The sequence below is a fragment of the Palaemon carinicauda genome, chromosome 45, assembly GCF_036898095.1.
Source record: "Palaemon carinicauda isolate YSFRI2023 chromosome 45, ASM3689809v2, whole genome shotgun sequence".
In the NCBI taxonomy this organism is placed as follows: Eukaryota; Metazoa; Arthropoda; class Malacostraca; order Decapoda; family Palaemonidae; genus Palaemon; species Palaemon carinicauda.
In genome coordinates, this window is record NC_090769.1 from 45,590,464 (window position 1) to 45,614,038 (window position 23,575).

At 40.7% G+C, this 23,575-nt stretch overlaps 1 protein-coding gene across 2 annotated transcripts in view; it reads right to left on the reverse strand.

Moving 5' to 3' along the window:
* The window catches only part of Mau2 (Mau2 sister chromatid cohesion factor), a 700,592-nt gene that overhangs the window by 325,991 nt on the left and 351,026 nt on the right, over positions 1–23,575 (reverse strand). For both annotated transcript variants that reach the window (XM_068367342.1, XM_068367343.1), the window contains exon 5: positions 14,067–14,187. In XM_068367342.1, the coding sequence (XP_068223443.1) occupies positions 14,067–14,187 (121 nt within the window). The remainder of the gene's footprint in view (positions 1–14,066; positions 14,188–23,575) is intronic.

Genomic DNA, 23,575 nt, shown 5'->3' on the forward strand with positions numbered 1-23,575 from the left:
AGTTAACAATAATATATTCCTTATTCAAACTATGCTTAAATTTTATCAAATAATTTGGTTTCCACAAGAAACTTAAAAAGGCAATTCACATTGCACTCTAGTCCCAGAATATTCTATAGCATGTAAATGCCTCTGCTATCCTATTCTCCATCAAGTAACTTGGACACTCGGTCACTTTACAGTATATATACATTTAACAGTCAATGGCACCAAGAAATTTTCACATAATGGCTGATGTTCTCACTCATCAAAAAGCTGTGCATTAATCTGTTGGGACCAATTCTCATTCGGCATAAGACTACTTCTCTTGACCTTTGCATGTTAGAATATGTCCATGGGCAAGATGATTTAACAATTTCACTCATTTTCTGATTTTCTAACTCCCAATAAAAGTTCCAAGTGTCTCTAAGTATAGACTGAATTATGGGGCACATATCTTTTGCAGATACCATAAATTTATTTCTTATACTATTATGAACTGACTCCTTTGCCAGAGAGGCTGCTTTCTCGTTTCCCTTGATATCAACGAGCAGAAACCCAACAAAATTTAATATTCTTACCTCTATTTCATAGTAAAGCCATTACAGTGTCTCTATTGTTACTAAACGTACAGTAATGAACCAAAGTGGTTCATTGCCATCACCACACTCAAAGACTAGCAAAGAAAAATAATCTATATCAGGTGATTGGAAAATTTCCTTGACGACCATTAAAATAGCATAGCATTTAGCTGTGAAAATGGATGTTTGATAAAGTAACATGATAAATTTGGAAATAATTTGTATTTTTCTTAACAAAACAAACCTTTAGCTATTTATAGGAATATTACTTTCAGAGAAGCTGAAAGGACGGGCCATTAGAGTTTAGCGAGGGTTAACCACCCATCCCGCTAGTTAGCTTGAGGGGTAGTACCTACCCCTCTCAATCCCATATCCTCTTTTATGTGTGCTAGTACCAAAAGAAGGAAACCCTAACACCTTGCTAACCTTGCTATGCAAAATCTGCGGCCTATGCAAGCTGTGTGTGTGTGGAGATACAAGCAATGTGAGTGACAAGGTAAGATTTCTTCTGAGTCATAGGAGTCGTTTGAAGTCACCAAGGCATTCTCAATCCCCCTCACCAGAGTATGGGGAAACAATGGTATTGACACAATACTAGGATACACAAGGGAACAATGGTTTACCTGAAGTGGTTTGAGATCAGATGTGTAGAGAATCCTATTTGCTGATTTCCCCAAGGGAGGGGAGGATGAAGAAAAGAGAAGAGCCAGTCATTCCTTTACATTCACTCAGACTAAAACCAGGTAACAAATGCCATTAACCTTCTGCTGCTTGTCCATTAAGGAGCTTGAGGTATTAAACCAGCTGCTGTGCAGCCACCACAGGACCGATAGAGAAAGTATTGTCTCCTGTGGGTCACGCCTTGCAGGTACAGTGGAACCTCTCCATACGATTGTCTTTACATACGATTGTTCCAACATCCAAATAAAATTCCATCAAATTTTTGTCTCGACACCCGAAGTAATGCTCCAACATCCGATGTAGATCTTGTTTACGCCGGTAGATAGCAGCACGTAAGAGGGACGCCATTGAGCGTTGAGTGCTCCGTTCTCTGTTTGTGTGTATCGTGTGGTTGTCCTCTGTTTGGTCTGTTATTAACAGTGCTTATTTTCTTCCTTTTCTCAAACTTCCTTTTTGATTTTACCTATAATCATGGTGCCTAAGAAGCTAAGTTTCAGTACAGATAGTGGTGAGAAAAGGAAAAAGGCAATTCTTTCATTAGAATTGAAGCAAGAAATTATAGAAAGACATGAGAGCAGTGTGCATGTGAGTGATATGGCTAAACAATATGGCCAGAATAAGCCTATGATCTCGACGATCATCAAGCAAAAGGCAGCCATTAAAGCAGATAAACCATCGAAGGGGATCACCATTATTACAAGACATCGTAGCAATACCCTGGAAGTGATAGAATGCCTTTTGTTGATAGGGATAAAGGACAAAGATTGTTGGCAACGATCATTTGTGAGAAGGGCCAGCGTGATGAACAGAAAGAAAGAAAAAAGTGAAGCAAAGAAAACCAAGATAGCATTAACAAGCTCTTTTAAAAAAGTCCTTTCTCTATTTCTGTTTCTCTCTACACATAGCATTAACATGTTCTATAAATAAAATCTCTCTCTCTCTCTCTCTCTCTCTCTCTTGTTCTTCTTCGCTGTTATAGTGTGAGAGACGTCTATTATTTTTTTTCCGAGAGAGATTAAACAAAAATGTGTTTAGAGCACATATGATTTTTAACAGCGTCAACGAGTTGAAAGACAATTAAATGTAACTAAGAAAGTAATAATAGCAAATCTGAATTCCTTTATTAACTAAAACAAATATTGATACGAACACACTCGTGTGCGTATGCACAAACACACACACACACAGGTGTAGGAATTGCTACGCAGTAAGAGACAGACGGTCAGGGAGGAGGTAAAGATGGTGACTGCGATAACGTACCGTAACTCGTCACTGAAAGTGATGAAAATTAAAAATCAAAAGAAAAAAATGTAAAAAATATGAAATATAAAAATAAAAAAAAAAATAAAGAAGCTAAGTTAGATTAAAGTTTCCGTAGTGTAAGTTACGGTACGTTATCGTAGTCACCATCTCTACCTCCTCGCCGATCCTGTCTCCTCCTGCATAGGAATTTGTACACCTGTGTGTGTGTTTGTGCATACGCACACGAGTGTGTTTGTATCAATATTTGTTTTAGTTAATAAAGGAATTCAGATTCGCTGATATTGCTTTTTTAGTTACATTTAATTCTCTTTCAACTCGTTGACGCTGTTAAAAATCATATGTACACAACACATTTTCGTTTAATCTCTCTCTCTCTCTCTCTCTCTCTCTCTCTCTCTCTCTCTCAGAAAAAAATAATCGTCGTCTCTAACACTAACAGTGAAGAAGAAGAAGAAGAGAGAGAGAGAGAGAGAGAGAGAGAGAGAGAGAGAGAGAGAGAGAGAGAGAGAGAGAGAGAGAGAGAGAGAGACATGTTAACACCATGTCTACCTTCTCGCCGATCGTCCGTGTCCTCCTGGCGTAGCAAATTCTACACCTGCGTTAGCCTGTCTCCAAGGTAAAGTGACAATAAAAACAAATTTTTCATTTATCATTTCTTTATAATTATCTTTTTTACATCCTTCTTTCATATTATGCAATTATGTTATTGTTATGTGTAATTATTTGTAGTAATTTATTAAGGAGTTATTATAGGTTTTTGGGCTGTGGAAAGAATTATACAAATTACAGTGTATTCTTATGGGAATATTTGTTCCAACATACGATTATTTTAACATACGAAGCAGTTTCTGGAACGAATTAAGATCGTATGTAGAGGTTCCACTGTAGTGGAAGGTAAACATCGTCTGACTCTTCCACACGCCCACTTGTAGAACCTGCGCCACAGAGTAGTTACGCCTGAAGGCCAGAGATATAGAAATGCCCCTGATGTCATGGGCTCTGGGTTGACATGTTGGAGGTGGATCTGGATGAAGTCATTCGTCAATGACCTTGTGAATCTACGCTGAAATCGTGTTTTTAGTGATCTTCCTCTTAGTCCTTCCTGTGCTAATGAAAAGTGAAAGCACCAGAGGTTGAGCTGCTGCTGTTCTCTTGAGGTAGAGCCTCAAACTCATTACTGGACATAGCAACAGATGATCTGGGTCGTCGGTTACAGAACGAAGACTCGTTATTTGGAAAGTCGAATCTCGGATCCGCTACCCCCAGATTTTGAGACTTAGCTATGAACTCCGGAAGGAAGATGAAGTTTACTTCTCCCCAACTGCTTGAATGGGCAATGTCATACGAGAGACTGTGAAGTTTGCTGACTCTCTTAGCCAAAGCCAAAGTGAGTAAGAACACAGTCTTCCATGTGAGGTAGCGTTCTATTGCCTGGCGTAATGATTCCTATGAAGGTCCTTTAAGGGACCGAAGAATCTGAACCATGTTCTAAGGAGGAGGTCTCACTTTTAACTGGGGACAGGTAAGTTCATAACTCCGTATTAGGAGTGAAAGTTCCAGCGAAGAGGAAATGTCCATTCCTTTTAGTCTAAAGGCAAGAATCATGGCTGAGCCGTTGTCAGTCGTTTGAGCGAAATCACTTTCAGCGAAGTATTTTTCAGCAAAGCCAACTGAGCTAAGTTCATTCAAAGCGATGCATTAAGAGTGAATGTTACATTCGGTGACTTACTACTATGTGACTCCGCCAACAGGTATTTTGAAGAGTGTTTGAAACAAATATTAGTATCAAAAGAAGAGTTTGACAAAGGTTATTAAAAGAAATATAAACATTAGCCACTGTTTTTAGTAAAATTAATATAAATTCAACTTTATAATACTGTTCAAGTGCAAAAATATACATAAAAAGGTATATCAAGAGTTTGACAAAGGTTATTAGAAGAAATATAATCATTAACCACATAAAAAATAGTACCCGAATAATGAGACGATTACTACAGTATTTCCAACTCCACTGGCATATAGTAAGAAAAAATCTTTGTTAAAAGTGAAGCGGTATGATTCGGGAATAACAATGTCTGCTGCCGTCCGAAGAGGAGGGGTGACCTCTTTTGTTCCTGTCCCAATCCTTGATGCAACTTCGTCTGAAACCCCAACCACTGCGTCCTGCAGTATGCATCGTGGGGAATCATGTCTTTTCGGCAGTGATCACTAATTCCTCTTTAACCTTTTCCATGTGAACTTTCACTGAATCCCAACTATGCGAATGCTCATCTTTTCCGTATAATTATAGTCATTTCTGCAATCTAAAGCTGTCTTTAATCATCCTTTGCTGTTATATATCTCTTATTGCCATATAATAGTGCTTAGAGTTGTTTTGTACTTTCATACATGAATCAAATATAACTTACTTTGTCTCGTCCACACTTTAATAAAATTATTCCAATGAAGGGTAAATGTACAAGGGACTTACTATCAAATAAAAAACCAATGATTCACATGTAGAAGAGACTCTTTAGCTATGGTAAGCAACTCATCTGGGAGAAGGACACTCCAAAATCAAATCATTATTCTCTAGTCTTGGGCAGTGAGATAGCCTCTGTATCAGGGTCATCCACTGTCTTGGGTTAGAGTTCTCTTGCTTGAGGGAACACTAGGGCACACTGTCAATATTGTTGTTACCAATCGAATACGCCGCTGCTAAGAAGATCCGGGCAGCATGGTTTTGTCATTGAAACCAAATACAGTGTCTCTAAGTTTACTGGCGTGTTTTATTCCAATTATCAATGGTAGGAGAGCGTGGTTCAAGAGAAACTTGAAAGGATTGAGCGTGACTACTTACCTGTTTGTTCAAGAGTTCTCGGGTATATTCTTCCAGAACGGGGGTAGAGTGTTGGAAGAATTGAGGAAATGTTGGTGGAGCTATCTTCCAGCTCCAGCCTAGTCCGTTCTTGATCAGGCTGTGGGCCCAGGGTTCGAAGGTCCAGCAATCCCGAAATGAATTGCTTCGGTTGACCGAAGGACTTGCCTCCTTGACCACGCCCTCCCCTACTTCCTCTTCCTCTTGAGGGGCGTTTAGAGGAACCTCTATACGACCCTCTACCTTTAGGGCGAAAGGTAGTGGTCTACCTCTCATAGGCGGGAGTAAAGGCTGGTGACTGGGTCACCACCTGCTGGGGTACCGTCTGGTAGGTGGGTTGGGGTTGTGCCACCATCTGGGGCACTGCGGTCATGGGAAGTTATTGTTGTTGTTGTCTGGCGGGTCGAGAGGGCAACCTTGGCCTCTTTGTCTTCCTTTTTGGTTGGGGACCCTCATCCGGGGAAGACTTCCTTTTTGACGAAAGGCCCCACTTTTGGATAAGATTCCTGTTCTCCGTGGCAGCCTTGTCAACTATTTCTTAGACCACTTCGCTCGGGAAGAGGTCCTTTCCCCAGATATTGGAAGATATCAACTTCCTGGGTTCGTACTTCACCGCAGCCGAAGCAAACACGAACTCCCTGCAAGCCCTTCTGGCTCTAACGAAGACATACAGGTCCTTGATTAGTGTTGCCAAGTGTGTCTTGGCCACAACCATAAACATATCTGGGGTTCTATGGTCGCTTGCCATTGCCTCCAAGGTGGTCTGGAGGGATAGAGATGCGGCAAGCCTTTCTTTTGTCTCTTGCTCTCTGCGCAAGAGAAAATCAGACAACTCTTTAACTATGGTACGCAGCTCTTCTAGGAGGACACTCCAAAATCAAACCATTGTTCTCTAGTCTTGGTTAGTGGCATAGCCTCTGTACCATGGTCTTCCACTATCTTGGGATAGAGTTCTCTTGCTTGAGGGTACACTCGAGCACACTATTCTATCTAATTTCTCTTCCTCTTGTTTTGTTAGAGTTTTTATCGTTTATATAGGATATATTTATTTTTATGTTATTCTTAGCATATTTATTTTTTCCTTGTTTCCTTTCCTCACTGGGCTATTTTCCTGTTGTAACCCCTGGGCTTATAGCATTCTGCTTTTCCAACTAGGGTTGTAGCTTAGCAATTAATAATAATAATAATAATAATAATAATAATAGGGAGGTTCTCACTGAACTGGCGTTCAGCAATATCCGCCTCCAACTTCCCGACTGAGAAGGTAAGATGTATTTCCTTCCAGTCCTTATGGTCTGTAGGCAGAGCTAGGGATAAGGGTCTACACTCCTCAAGTGTAGGACAAGGTTTCCCTGCTTCTACTGTCTTCACTAGGCTGAACCCTTTTTCCGTAAAGGGAAAGGCCCGAGTAGATGGAGCAAGAGAGGAAGGATGTTTCATACTCAGGGCTGGCACCTTAGAGTTAGTGAAGCCCTTGTCCTTCAAACTGCTAGCCAATAAAGCTTGAGCTTTTGCATGGTCAAGCACTATGACCTCTTTCGGCTCTGTCTCCTCCAACACAGGTTCCGCCTTCAGACGGAAGAAGCAGTCTGGATAAGATTCAAAGCTAGGCCAAAAGTCAACATCTTCGATAAGGACGGATCCCAGCTTTTCTGACATACATAACTTCCCGTTTGTCATAGGCATGTACTCTGCATGCCTCCACGGGTTCACGTCAGAACATGAAAGAAGGTCCTTCACGTTGAGTCTCTTGTGAGACCCATGGGATGCTGCAAGCTGATGTATCTCCTTCCTCAATGCAGCTTCCCTTTCTTCACTCTGCTTCTGAAACCTCTCCATCATTGACATGAGGGCAGACAGAGTCTTCCCCATCTCATCAGATGGAGGAGCAGAGGACGTAGAGGGCACTGGTTCTGGGGCTGGAACGGATGAAACGGAAACCGATTCGACTTCATCCTCTTCGGTATCAGGAGCCAAGGTAGATTCCTCTTCCTGACCTTTCGCAAGAAGGTCCTTTTCAATGTCTTCTGACACCTTTGACATCCTCTCGTCTAGGTGGATGTCCTTCATCGCATCCGAGACATCTGTATCTGCTGAAATCTGGACGCAAGGGATCTCAGGGTGAGGCTGTGGTATGATGGCATCCGCAGACGCCTTAGGGATTAGATAGGCCCGCATCCGCTCATTCGGAAGGTAAGGCCCCGTGGCGTTCTTCTGGAAGCGACGGACCCATCTACACAGCGTACTCCGTGCTGCATCCCTTGACTCCGTTGTCTTGGGGTCATCAAAGGCCTTAGTAACCAAGGCTTTGCAACCATTACATACCTGGGGGTCCCAATACTTAAGAGGTCCCTTGGTGATGGAACAACGGGAGTGCACCCTGCACTCCTCATGGCCGCAGAAGTCCTTGCTCCTCACGTTGCAGAAGACGATGCGGCACTTAGGGTGGTCCTCCTTTAAAGAGAGGAAGACAAGATGAGTATACGGTAGTTCATTTCACTTGATAAACTATATAAATATTACTAATAAAATTTTTGCACTTTCTTGCATATAGCTTAGGATAGGTAAGCTACAAATGAATTGGGAAAGACACATACATGTGTTTCCTGCCCGGCCAATTGCTGTGACCTTCCTCAAAATTAAAGCCTAGGGTTATCCTATTTAGGAGGCCCATTGGAAGAGTTCTACCCTGTAAGGATAGATAAGTGTAACTTAATACCAGCTTCCAAAAGGTTTAAGATTAAGGGTCATTTGTAACTAATCATCTATCAGTGTATGGAAAGAAAATTTCTTTCCTTATATAGTATGGTCTCAACAATAGACTGCGCATGGACACAGAGTAGGTTGGAAAATTTAACTACTGTATACTTTATACTATAGTTTTCTGTTTGCTGTATGATCTATACTGCAAATATACTGGCTACTGTATAGTCAAATACTGTAGTTCTAGCCGGCATGTTGCCGGTAAGGCTAGCATCTGGGACACAGTTCAGCCGGCTGCAGTGGTTGTCGGCAGCCTGCCGGTTGCCAGCGGGTTGCCGGCCGCCGGCAGGTCGCCAGCTGTCGGCGCACTAGTCCAGCCAGCGTCTTGTCGGTTAGGATAGTGGCCGGCAGTCTGAACTTGGCCGGGCCTTGCCGGCCAAGTCAGTTATGCTGGCGGCTCGTGGCTACCGGCGCACAAGTCCAGCCAGCACTTTGTCAGCTAGGGTAGTGGCCGGCAGCTGCCGGATAGGTTAGTACCCTGCGGCACTAGCCGATAAAGAGAGAGAACAAGGAGTGAAGGATGATGTAAGAGCTCTGCCTTACTGCCTTCCTCCTGAATGAGGGTTAAAATGGAAGGGGAGAGTATATTTTTCAGGCTTCCATCCATCCACAACCATTGCCGGTCTCTGCCGGCCACAGGTTTGTGAAAGGCAGTCCAAGAGAGGACTGAAGAACACTCTACAGTAAAGGGATCCTCTGCCGGCAGCCGGCCCAGCACTCCCGGAGCCTTGCATCCATAAGGGAAAGCTGAGCGACTAGGCCACTACAAGCAGAGGCCCAAGCCGGCCCTACAACCTGCCGGCAAGCGGTGAGATTGTAGCACAACGGCCAAAGGGTTGCGATGGCTAGGCCATCACTAAAGGACAGAGGTGGGGGGGGGAAAAGGGTCCTGTATGAGGTGTGGAAGGAGCCGGCAGGGTTGCCGGTCCTACCACACCTTAAAGAAACTCTGTTCCATTATTGGTGCCATCCTAGGCGGAAGGAGAATATCTATTCTCCAGCCTAGGGTCTGTCAATACAATTAAGGGGCCAGTAGCAATCTTGCCGCCACCTCTAAACAAGAGAGAAACAGAGTTCCAGTGCCGGTGCCATCCTAGGCGGCAGAAGAATGTCTATTCTTCAGCCTAGGGTCTGCATGCACACAACTAGTCAACTAGACCACAGGGAGAAGGTAGCAATATCATATAAGGCCTTCAGGTGTGGTCTAGGGAGGTCTAGCCTCCTATGCCGGCAGCGTAATCCAACAGAGGAACGACTATTCACCCTGCCAGCCAGCTGTTGGCAAAAGACTATCTACTCTGAGGTTCTGACTAAAACCCAAAACCTGCTATCTGCGGTTAAGGGAAGGGACAGAGAACCTTAGCCTAGTTCTGCCTGAATGACAACTCGAGGCATGACCGACTAGGGTTGTAGCCTAAGGCTACACTCAGAGGGAAGGAGGGATTACCCTTAAATCTCCACTGGAGACAAGTATCGTTTTATATAATAATTCTAGGAGATATCTATCTCCGCCTGAATTGATAAAACGATACGCGAGTGTAACCGGGGAACATGTATGAAATTATACTAAAGCCACTAGGCTAGTAGCCCAGTGGCAGCGAGAATATACTACCTAAATCACCGAAACTCTCTTGTATACCATCTTTGGAAGAGGAAATTATTATGCAATCAATATATTTTACATGTATAAATTGCCTAAAAAGCTTCATTTAAATTTTATAACACTAAGAATGTCTATTATATCATGCATGAAAATAAACTGAAATGCCTAGGCTAGGAAGCCTAGCGTAAGCAAGGTTCGGTTACGAATACTATCAGCATAATATAAATAACTCCTAGCAAAGAAGACTAAATAGCTATAATTATTTTATGATATTTATACCGGGAAAGTCGTTCTGGCTAACTAAATAACTCAGGCATTACGAACGACAGCGACAACGACGCCTCCGATTCAGGCAACAGCTCTTCCATAAGTTAATTTAATTTGATTTAATTTCACTAAGAGGCAAGAGCTAACATTTATACAATGTAAAGATCAAATACTCAACTTTCCAGAGGCAGAAGAGGCTGGAGATTGCATGATGAATCCAAAATAATCCAATAACGAGAGAGCAACCGGGAAAATCACCGAGCGAGATCTCTACAGAAAAAGGAATAAACATGGTGGTGATGATGGTGTCATCTAGATACTCAAATAGTAATGGAGGAAGGGTACCTTATTAACGGCTCCCCTTCGTTTTTTGCCACTTTTCCCCTCAAAGCGTAAACGCTATTCAGGGTGAAGATTGCTATGTGGTGTGTCAAGAATACGTCCTCTGATATTATGCGATATCCATAAAGGGAAACTTTAGGGATATTCGTGCCTGGAGTTAGAATTCTGGAGACCTTAAGGTAAATTCTCTGGGAATATCACTGTAGTCAAATATACCCTAGGAAGCTACTTAAAGGAACCTTCCATTAGGACAACATGGCCTGAGCCCAAAAATATATTTATACATATATACACACACACACACACACACACATTATATATATATATATATATATATATATATATATATATATATATATATATATATATATATATATATATATATATATACAGTATATATATATATATATATATATATATATATATATATATATATATATATATATATATATATATATATATATATATATATGTATTCACTGTCGATAAACGAACCCAGCCTACGTGTGAAAACCTTGAAGCCCAAAAGGAGAAATAAGCTTTTATACATACTGTACTCTACTAAACTAAAATAATGTGATAAGACACTGCTCGGAGTTACCTGTCACTAGGTTGAGGCATTGGTCTTACCTCAAAATCTAAAGTCTTTTCTATGGTCAGAATGCTGAGACTAAAAGGGTGCTGAATTACATTTGCCATCCTTCCAAATGACTACTGGAAGAGAGGGCGAGGTCCTAGGTAAAGGAGACCTCCGGGAATGATAAGTTACAGGGCAAACAACAGGTGAACGTGCAATGGCAGCAGCGCTTTCAGATGGTGTATGAGCAGCAGGACGTGTAATACACTCTGCAGGATTGCAGATGCACGTCGAGATTGTTTGTAGGATTGTGGATGCACTGATGAGCCAGTGCAAGCTCCCAAACAATACTGATCCTTCTGTACAATAGATTTCTTAGGGCAGAAATACTTCACTACTTACCTATTAGGGGGAGATGGACCTTAGGGACCCCTAGGGGTAAAAGGAAGGTCTGACGATGTAATAGGCTTTGAAGGGGAATAATACATCGCCAAAAATGGCAATAGTGACGTATGAGGTGAATGATGGCGTGCAACTGAAGAATGACCATGTGTACGCATTGGTGCATGCTGAGAAGATTTGCAGGTCAATGCACAGAGGAAAATACTGGAATATATCCAGAAAAGTCTCCTTGATCTCCTACATCTGAAATCGGAGATATAGTTGCTCATACAACCTAAGCACACTTGAAAGAGAGATGGAAAGCGAGCAGGATTATTAAAGTCAGACAATAACTAATGTATATCAACCACAACATTATCCCCAGCTGGGATAAAAGCAGATGCTAAAGGATCATGCTCAGAGGTAGAATTCTTGGCCTTGCTAAGGAGGGCAGGAGAAACTATATCCACACTCATTAACAAACAATTCATCATCATCTTTCATTATCAAGTCTCGGAGAGACTCTTGTAATGAAGGATCAGCCAAGGGAAGATCGAGGCTAGAAAGAGAAGGCTTAAGCTTCTTATTCTCCTTTGAGGCTGAGCCAGTCGAAGGGGAACAATTGCAGTTAGCCTTCTTCCTACATCCACTACACTTCTCCGATTGGGAGGATTACCACTCCCTGCACACATTACAATGGGAATCCACAATACACCTACGTCTTTAGCACAAAGAACAAAGGGGGTGAGGATTGGCATAGATGCAACTCGTAAAGGTACCACAAGGGTACCCTTCAATGCCAGGGCAAGTACTGTACACATGAACACTTACATCACACTCTTACTAGTATAAGATAAAGATAAAAATAAAGCACAGAAGAGGAAGTCAGTAACAGACAACAGTTCACTGTTGTAACCAGAAGCAGGGAGGGATCCCAACCACAAACAACAATGGTGCGTAACGGCCCTCATAGAGGGTGGGTAACGCAACCATACCAGGATGTAAAACCCTTGATAATTCTACTACTAGTCATAACAGGCTGTGCCAGAACTAAACCCAATTAAATGACAAAGGTTTGTATCCGCATAAGAACAAGTCTATTTTTTGGGAGGTGTAGTATGATCCCAAGACCTTCCTACCTCCCTAGACTTGTGATGGGAAGTGGGACATAACTGAAACTTACTCCTGGAATGAAAGATAGTTGCTAAGCAAGAAAGAAATGCTTGCTAAGCATTGTCTACAGTCTTAGTAATGTTTCTCGACAGCTAACGTGTCATCAGTTAGCAGACAGATTCTGTATTGGAGGTGTTGTGACGGGTTCAATAGAGCCTGAACCCATTGGTCTCTGTTAAACAAACAAATCTGTGCCTTGCATCATGATGCACAGGTTCTAGGGCCAGAAAATAAACATTTCTTTGGTATATTATGTCATATTGGATTCCTCGTATTTGCTTTCAATGGAAATTTCATGGGGACCAAGAAGTTTCTCCTTAAAAAATTTTTGACCTTCATCAAAACACTAAATGGGTTATTGGGGATTCACAAAATCAAGGGTTTATCAAAAAAATAAAATATATGGCATTTTAGTAAAAGAAATTCACCTTCAGAATATTGTATTGTACTGCCAAATTGTAATCAGTCATTTGGTAAATAAAAACAATACCTTTCACATTTAAGAATATTTTAAGTTTAAAAAGTCCATCATCTTTAACCCACGAAGGACGACGGGCGGCACCGACAAAGGACGTCGACAGTTTATTGATATTTATAGAAAAAAAGAAAAAAAATTGTAAATATATTATTTTTCACTCTAATATATAAGTATTTGGTATCATTGAAACCGCAAGAAGATGAGCTTTTTTAATAGGGCATTTATTGTTTGATACATTGTTAATTACTTTGGATATAGAAAAAAATGTCTTTAGAAATCACAGTTGCAAAAAAATCAGTCACTTTGAAGCTAGATTATCACAAAACTTATTATTCCTATTTTTTATAACAGTGCTAATTTTGTAAAGAATGAAATTTTGAAAGTCCTAAAAAACCAGAATATTCTATCCAGTAATAGCGTGGTAAAAAAAAAATTATATATCAACATATCAAGTGACACTTTTTCACCATTTGGTAATGCGGATTTACAAAAATATTACAGCGTTCATAATTATCTCTTGGATGGCTTATCAGTATTTTGCTGATAGATAATATAAGCATCTAGAACTAAATCTAGAATTAATCTTTATTGTTCCTGTGAGTGATGTCTTTTGTGTTAGTATGACTTTTGCTAGAGGATGAAGCAACAGGTTCAACGTCAAGATCGTCGTCATAAACATTGCTATTAGTAATATAATCATCATTATCATGCTCACTATGGCTGTCCAAATCATCAGCATTTGTTTCTGAATCATAAAGATAATCAATATCTTTTATCAATATCTTTTATCCCGCCAACAGATAACAAAATCTCGATCAATAAGCCAAACGGCATCTAACCCCATCGCCAACAGCGCATGCTTATAACATTCCTATAACCTCAAAGTATAAGATTTCTGGCAACTTTGCTTTGTAAACTATCACTGATTGGTTAAAGTAGCCTGTGACGTCAATAGAAGGCGGAGCTAAAATCATACGTATGAAGGAGAAAGGATGAAAAAAATGCATCCACAATATAGACGCTTGCAAGTTGATGGCAATTAATGTATTCATTATATGGATGGGTTGTCCTTCGTGGGTTAACAAATATATATTGTAGTTTACCAAATACTTTATAAGTACCATTTTCTGAGAGCTGAGTTATGTTTTGTATAGATTGCTGGAGCTGTTTTAAAGCTGGCTTGACACTTTTCACCTGTCCACTGTTGAGGTTATGTACAACCAGTAATACCAAATAAAAAACCTGTGAAAAAAAAATATACAGGTAGAGTAAAATTCACAATTCAGGTATCAAATCTTATTCAGCATATATCATATAAATATGTACAATTTCAATTTTATTTTTCCTGACTTAAAAACCTGAGTCCTTTAATAGGAGAAAGGCTTCAGCAAAGCTAAAGCCACCCAATAAACATTTAAGAGGCAGTTATAACTACCAACAGGTGGAAGAGAATTATTATCATTATTAAAAGGGAGGAGATTAACCAAACTAGTGGGTCAAACTTTAATCTTACAGAGCTGGCCTGAGTAAATTTGGTAAGGACAAAATATAATATATATACAGCATCAAATTTAAATGATAAAAAATACGTTAAAGAAAAAATTTATAAGAAATAGAAATTTTAATTTCATCTATTAAATTTATGTTTCTTAAAAATGATACTTTAAAAACAGAGAAGCTCTCAGAATCTGATAAAAGGTTAAGACGGTTTTCTGATCGAAAAAAATTCTTTGCCTTTTAATCCTGGAAAGGTATGATGGGTCGTACGTGACCCCTACAGCATTTTCAAAACCTGTTTTTTCCCCATAAATTATCACCTGACTCGAATATGGAAGTGATCGACCTGCAAGGGGTGACTAGTCTACATGCCATTGTCTGCTTTAGGACTGATTTTCATCTAACTTCCCTCCTTCCCCGTTTTTTTACACCCCCAGGGGTCGACCTCGACCCTGAAATACCTTTATAGGGGTAAGTGATCAAACAGCAAAGTTATTACATAATTATAAATTGTCGAACAGTGTTGATACTTGTTTGGTTCTTTATAGTTGAAAAGTGTGGGTGGATGGTGTGTCTACCACTTGCATGCCATTGGTTTTGGCTTAGATGCCATATATTGCCATGAGGTCCATTTTCCCTCAAATGCTAATTTCTGAATTTTTTTATTTTTTGCAAATTTCTGATTTTTTTCTATTTATTTTGAATTTATCTTCAATAATGGCCGGCAGGCAGTATTCCCTTGGCATGGATGTCATCAACACACTTCTAATGGAGTTAAAAAGAGATGTTGATGATAATATGGAGCTTGCAACCTCATTCTTCATTTCAAGTGGTAGTTTGGGCTGTAAGAGTTGTTGCGGTCTGCGGCCATTTTGTTGACATACCCGAAAGGTAAGTTGGCATATCTCTATATATTCTTGTTCTGTATAGAATTCGTGATTTTTGGTATATTTTAATGCATAGATATCATATTTTATAGGAGATACAATGATTTTCATAAGAAATTTACATTGTGAAACTAAACCGTCAAAAAATGACCTTTAGATTTCGCCCCTGATATAACAGTAAATTACATCTTAGTGCACATTTTATTATGTATTTCTGTTCTAGGATAATATGAGTTTATTCTATAAAAAATTAGCCTCTTCCTATTTCATTTGGGTACCCCAAAAAATTCATGAAATTTGGACAAATTTTTTTGGCCAAAAAAAGTTACCCTTTTTTTCTCATTTCAGATCTTGACTTCTATGGATCCAACTTATTTCCAGCAATTACACGCTGTTGCTTTCCCATCTAAGAAGGTGTCCCTAAAGGGATTTATGTGTATATGTATATTTCTATTTTTTTATGTGTATATGTTTATTTCTATTTTTTGTGAATATTCACGTCGTCTTTCTTTTTGTATACTTAAATTTTTAATATATTTCTAATAAATAATTATTTTGTAGATGGGTATCATTTATATTTTCAGTAGTTTTTAGCATTCTTTGAAGTATTTTTAGCAAGTCAAACAATAAAGATTGATGCATAACTAAATTTTTCCTGAATTTATTTGGAGTCGGGGTCGCGCGCGACTGAGTATACCCTTAAAGGGGTGTCCGAGTAGCGTACCTATCCAGGGTTAAAAACACTTCATTTAGAAATAAAAAGTCTTAAGCTTAACAACTTCAACACCGCTACGTATACGTTTACGTGTACAGTAGGCCACCGCCATACGACATTAATCCGTTCCGGAGTTGGTATCGTATGGTGAAAATGTCGTATGGCGGGCAACAGAATAGCTAATGCTTGCAAAACCCAAGGTAAAAACATTGAAATTAGTACGTAACAAAATAGTATTGTAAGCACTTTACTACAGAATACTTATATATAATATACATGCACTGTACAGTATATAATTAAATAACATTGCAGGATATATGAAAATTATATACTATACTGTAAAGGAAAAATTAAATTTTATTTACCTTTGGAGTGACGTGACTTGAGCTGGTAGTGGGTGGAGGCAGAGGGAGGAGGAGACGGTTGATATAAAAACGTATCAATGTTAATTATGTTATCTACACTTAATAATAAATTTATTCTTACTATTAAACATTTAAAATAAAAAATGCTTTTTTTATTATTTTTGTCTTTTGAAATTTTTCTTTATGATTTTTTTTTTTAAACTTAAAAAATTACTCTTTTCAGCTTTTTTAATAGAATCACTATCATCATCTTTGCTTTTGGAAAAATATCTATCCAAAGAAGCCTGTTTCTGACGATTCCTCAACATATTTCTAAAATGACTCATACACCTGTGTGAACTTTTTCTGGGTGTTTTTTTTTAATGAAACTCGTAAGGTTTTCATACCAGCCGATAGCTTCCCTTATTTCTGCCGATGTCGTTTCTTCAGTCTCCCCCCCCGTCCTCGCCACCACTAGAGCTGCGCCCTTCTTGAATGATGGTCAACTGCATTGCCTCCAATTCCTTCAAGTCTTCAGTCATAAGCTCCTCCCTGTGCTCCTCGATAGGGTTATGGACGTCAGCCTCATCGACAACGAGCCCCATGGACCTCCCGATTGAAATTATTTCCTCAACATCACCCTCAGGGGCAGGATCATCAACAGCCTCGTCTTCCGTTGAGGGATCGAAACCTTCGAAGTCTCGTTTTGCCACAACAGCTGGCCACAGTTTCTTCCATGAAGAGTTCAAGGTGCGCCGTGAAACCTCATTCCAAGCTTTGTCGATCCTCTTCAGACATTGAACGATGTCAAAATGCCCCTTCCAAAATTCATGGAGGGTGAGTTGAGCGCTTTCGGTGACTTCGAAGCATCTTTTAAACAGATGCTTTGTGTAAAGCTTCTTAAAGTTGGAAATCACTTGCTGGTCCATAGGCTGGAGGAGAGGGGTGGTGTTTGGTGGCAGATAGAGAACCTTGATGAAGGAGAAGTCAGGATGAATGATGTCCTCGAGGCCAGGAGGGTGAGCAGGGGCATTGTCTAGTATCAAGAGACATTTGAGAGGAAGATTGTTCTCTTCGAAAAAGTTCTTGACAGCAGGACCGAAGCAGACGTTTATCTACTCAATAAATGTGGTCTTCGTGACCCAGGCCTTGGCATTAGAATTCCAAAATACCGAGAGCTTCTCTTTCGTGATATTTTGTGCCTTGAAGGCACTAGGATTCTCTGAGTGGTATACCAGTAGGGGCTTAATTTTTAAGTCCCCACTGGCATTTGCACAAAAATAGAGCTTAAGTCTGTCCTTCATCGGTTTATGGCCCGGAAGTGTCTTTTCTTCAGCTGTGATATTTGTACGGCGGGGCATTTCCTTCCAGAAAAGGCCAGTTTCATCACAGTTAAACACTTGCTGAGGAATGTAGCCTTCTCTGGAAATTACTTTCTCAAACTTTTTGAGGAATTCTTCTGCTGCTCTCTTGTCAGAACTGGCCGCCTCTTCATGCCTGACAACTGAGTGAATACCAGTCCTCTTCCTAAAACGATCAAACCACCCATGAGACGCACTGAACTCTTGGGGGTCTTGCTGCAACGTTCCTTCGTCTCCGCCGTCTCTCTGGGCTTCCACGAGATCGGCAAAGATGGCACTCGCCTCGTGCGAAATTACCGATTACGTGAGTGTATCACCAGCGATTTCCTTCTCTTTAATCCATAGAAGAAGGAGTCTCTCCATCTCGTCATTGATTGAGGTCCTTCCACTGGCAAGGTCAGTCATGCCTTTAGAACTCACTTGCTTTAATGGCTTCCTTGTTCTTGATAATTGTAACAATCGTAAACTGGTTACGGCCAAACATACTAGCGAGGGTAACGCTGTGCATGCCTTCTTCGTATTTCTTTATTATCTCCAGCTTCGTTTCCATAGTAATCATCTTCTTACTTCTCCCCTTAAACATCACTAGCAATCTTGGGACCCATGGCTAACGAATTAAAGTTACAGTATAATTAAGCACTAAAATGCACAAAATAATACGATATCGCAAGCACTCACACGAGATCAAGTCTTTACGAAACGGACACGAGATTCTGAACTGAGCGCGCATATAAAAAAGAGAGAGAGGCAGCATCTCTCTCAGGCATTGTGGGAGGGATTTCGGCCAATAGCGTATCAGCATCTTAGTGACACCGTGACGCTGACCAATAGCAGACCAGCTTCTTAGTGACGTATGCAGTGACGTATGAGCGTGATGGTAGGCTAGTGACTCGCACTGTCGTACGTGTAAAAACCGCCAAGTTTGAGTTTTGGAATTTGATGCCGTAAGGTGGGGAAAAATGTCATAACGAGGGGACGAAAAAACATCGTATTCCACACCGTAACGTGAAAAAAACTTAAGCTGGGGACGCCGTACCTAGGGGGTCTACTGTTTTATCACACAGTAAGAAAAAAAGCAACTCATTCGTCAATGTAATTTTTTTTTTCAAACAAAGCAAAGTAGTTTTTATACATTGGGAGGGGTTTAAGGCAACATATTGTCTACAAGAGAGTTGCTGAAGCTTCACTCACTATTCAATTCAGTCAATAAATATCTGATGGATGTTGTGATTTCATCTTCATATGAGGTATAGGGAAGGCTATCTTGAATACTTAGCCAGTGTTCCTCCAGCCACTATTTGTGAAAGATTTTCGTAGTTTTGTGAGCAAATATTTTGAATCTGAACTCTTAAACAGCTTTCTCTTTTTCTGTCCTATTTCACATAATTTTTTTTTTCGTGCAATGGGCAATGATATTACTTCTGAGTCAGGATCCGAGTACCTCCCAGATAGCTCAAATGAAGATTTCAGTGATAGTAATTACATATTTTTGTAAATAAACATGAATTCGAAATCGAAACAATTTTCTCTTTTCTTTTTTGCATTATTTCACATACTGTAATCTTTTTTTCAGTGCAATGGGTGATAATAGTGCCTCTGAATCAGGGTTTGAGTACCTGCAAAATAGCTCAGATGAGAATTACAGTGATAGTGTTGATAAATTTAGTTACTTAGAAGACAACAGTGATGGGTTATTTCAAAATAGGCCTATTGTCAATTAAGGTTGGCAGCTAATGTCAGATCCATTCAGTGACATACATCCAGACGCCCCACCAAGTTTCAGTGACGGTGACGATGGGATCTCTGCTTGCACACCATATTTCACCTGCCCACGTGATGCATTTTTTTCTTCTTTGATGATTTTAAAATTGAAAAACTCTGTGAATGGATGAATTCTTGGGCAGCAGAGCATTTCAGCTCAACAGGAAAGTGGAAAGTAAATGGTCTATTATGGAAACCTGCTACTCATAATGATATGTATGTTTTTATTAGCTTTCTGATGATCAGGGGGGTGAATAAAGTGTCAGACATGCATGTGTATTGGTTACGAGATGTAACAGTAGGGGACCAAGGATTTTTTGTGAAGTGCTAATGTCTCAAGCATGATTTCTTTACATTCTGAAGTTTTTGAGGTTTGCTCCCTTAGGCGTAGTAAAAAAGAACAAGCCTAAGACTCATACTGAACCTTTTTATGATTTGTTGCACCATTGTAGATAGAATTTCCTCACACCAGGAAAGGATATAGCTGACGATGAAGCATTGATGCTCTAAAAAGAGAGGCTGGGGTTCAAACAGTTAATCAGAATAAACAGATCCAGATTCAGAATAAAAGTTTTCATCTTATGCCCTTTAGACCCACAATGGAATGGCTACTTGTGGAATTTTGAGGTCTATTATGGGAAGGACTGGAGTTTCCCAATAACTGACCCAGCAGTAGCTGATCTAATTTAGAGATAGCCGTAGTCCATCTCATGAGGGATTTACTTGACAAGGGCCATCATTGTAGTAACTGATAATTGGTACAGTACACCACTTATCCTCTTGCTTAATATTCAATCACCAGGAACACCCCACTTACTGGAGTAGTACGAGCAGGCAGAGGACCACCCAAGAAAATGATGACTGAAAAACTTCCATACGCAAGCCAATTTTTGCCAGGAAGATGTACTGACAACTCTGTATACTGCTGGCATGGTTAAAAAGTGTAAAACATACTTTGGTGATAAAACTGTAATCTACATTAAACCACTGCACATAGATAAATATAACAGTTTAATGGGCAGTGATGACATGCCAGACTAGCTGCTTGAGCCATATGACTATGGAAAAAACCCCTTGCCTGGTTCAAGAAACTAGGCCTCCATTTTATATTTTGGATACTGCTGAATTCCTAACTGACTTACAAGAATCAGGCATGTTATAGGAAGGACTTCATTTCATTCATCCTCAAAGTGAGTAAGGATCCAGTACTGCACCATAGTGCTGGCAGCAGGGCGATTCTCAAGGAGGCAGAGGAGAAGTCATATAAAAAAGAAAGATGCCTAAGATTGAGGTCTTTCATGCTTGGGTTCAATTTCAACTAAGGAAACAGAAGATATGTTGCAACTGCTCCAGAAACTTCAAGAGGAGGAAAGACTCCATTTAACACTGCCCTGGGGAGTTTGGACTATGCTCCAAGGAACATTTTATGAATTGGCACAAAAAGGCTCAAGATGGAGATAGCAAGCGAGGTTCTAAGTCCCCAAGGGCCGTGACCTTGCGACAGTGGTAATCAAACATTTCAACTCAAGCACAGAGGACAACATATTTTTGGTAAGTGTTGCATAAGAAATACTATTTTATGTAAGAAATGGAAGTATTAAATTTTATAGTAAAATAAAATAAATGAAAAGTTGTAAATGGTTTTGACCTTTGTTGGTCTTTCTATTTTTTTTTACTTATACTGGTACAACCACATTTTTAATCTTTTTTTATAATTATTTTGTTGACTATTTGTACTAATAATAGTAGCAGTAATAGTATTACTGTTATTCCCATTATTATTCAATATTATTATATTATGTGGTATATACTACACATTTATATTCATAATTTGTACAGTAATGCCTCACAACACGAAATTAATTCATTCTGGAGTAGCTTTCGTGAAGTGATTTTTCGTGTTATGAGTCACATTTCACATCCAAATTGCCTAATTTCTTCCAAACCCTACAAAACACCACATTAAATCTAATTATAAAGCTACAGTATAACCACAATGAAATACTGTAAGCCAAATACATTTGAACCAATCAATATACAGTACCTGTAAATTAATTACAGTAATTATTACAACTGTACCAACCGTGTGTCATACGATCGTAAATAGTAACGACATTTCTTTTTTTTTTGTATATGTTATGCTTTGTATCTTCAATCTCCCCTCGCACTGATAGTGACCTGAATAAACATGTCTGTTTTTCTCACCGTTAACTGTTAATAGAATTGGATGTCGGTTGAACATGAAATTTCCTGGTATGTTTTTCATGTCCTTTTTCCCTGGACTTTATGTCTATATAAACGGATGCTCTGTAATAAAGTTACTCAGTTGCTTTCATCCTGCCTTCTTAGTCACAGCCTCTTTCGGCACGTCACATTGGTGACCCCGGAAGTCGAATCACTCCTCCCGCTTTCCAACCCCCCCCCCCCCACGTCATTGGTACTATGGCGGACTCCACGGAAGTTACCCCCGCTCTATTGAAACTTTCGTCGTTCGCCAGCGGAGAGGCCTTTGCTTAGTTTCTGTACGCAGAAATCCAGTTCCACATCAAGGGCGTGGCTCGCCCAACCACCAAAGCAGATAATGTTTTTGCGGCGATACCGGAGGACACCTTCCCGGAAATATCTGACTAGCTTTGTGAACAAGGAGACACCCCAATAGCGTATGATGCCCTCAAAACATACCTTCTGCAGCAGTACTCGCTGTCGCTAGCCCCCCGTATAGCAAAGCTTTTTCAGCTCTCTCAACAACCGTTGGGGGACCAAAGGGCTTCGCTCGCCCTCAGGGAAATGACCAGTATCACTCGCCTGCAGCCTGCCGCAGACAGCTCTCCTCGTGAGGTGAGCCTACTTCATGCCCTTTGGATACGGCGTTTACCCGAACCTGTATGCACTGCCATACCCAATGTCGATAGTTTACCCATAAAGGACTTGATGACCAAAGCTGACACCCTTGTGGACACCCATTTCACGACCTTCAAGACCTCCATCAACGCCTCCACTCCTGACAAAGAGGACGCCTATTCAACATTAACCGAAGCTGACATGAATGCCGTAGGAAACACACGCCTACCCCGTGACATGCCGGAGCGGCGACAAGGCCACCCATCACCCACCACTCGCTCGTGCCCCAACTAACGACTTCTACAGCCACTTACTGCCACCCATCGGCCGCAGTTTTGCTACTACCACTAGAGATTCAGGCCAGCCGTGAAGAAATGTGCCAAGGATTGTCAGTGGCCAAAAAACGTGTAAGTAGGCCATCGCTCGTGGCGGTGGCCTCCCGTGTTTCTAATCTTTTCTTTTTACATGATGCTGGAAAGGGCGTGCGATTTTTGGTAGACACGGGTGCTTGTCGTTCTCTTTTGCCAAGGGAACTCTTCAGGACACGACGTAGTCTGTCTACGTCTGCCGATGTCCACCTGGTAGCTGCCAACGGATCTGCGATACCCACCTACAGTTACGAGAACCTCACAGTATCGTATGAAAACGGTAAATTTAATAGGAAGTTTATCGTTGCTGACATCACATTGCCAATCCTCGGTGAGGATTTCCTCTCTCATTTCCACCATCTGATCGATGTCGCCCACCGACGATTGGTCAACGCAGACTTGTACTTGTCGACACCTCTTCAACCCACCCCCTCCAACCTCGCTCTCCACATCAGCGCACCCACGGATGCCTACTCCCACCTCCTCACGTCGTACCCGGAAGTTTGCCGTCCAGAATTTCACCAAACGCCCACGGCTCCTGCCAAGCACGGTATTTATCACCATATCAAGACGACGGGAACCCCAGTCTTCGCAAAATTCAGACGTCTGGCACCGGAACAATTGGCAGCCGCCAAACAGACGTTCGCCTAAATGGAGGAAATGGGCCTTTGCCAAAAGGCCTCCAACCCATGGTTGTCACCCTTACACATCGTTCTGAAGAAAGACTGCTCTCTCCGTCCGTGCAGGGATTACAGGCACCTGAACATGCAAGCAGAACCGGATCACTACCTCCTCCCAAACATCGCCGACGTAACCTCCTACCTGCACAAAGCGAAGGTTTTCTCCACGCTCGACC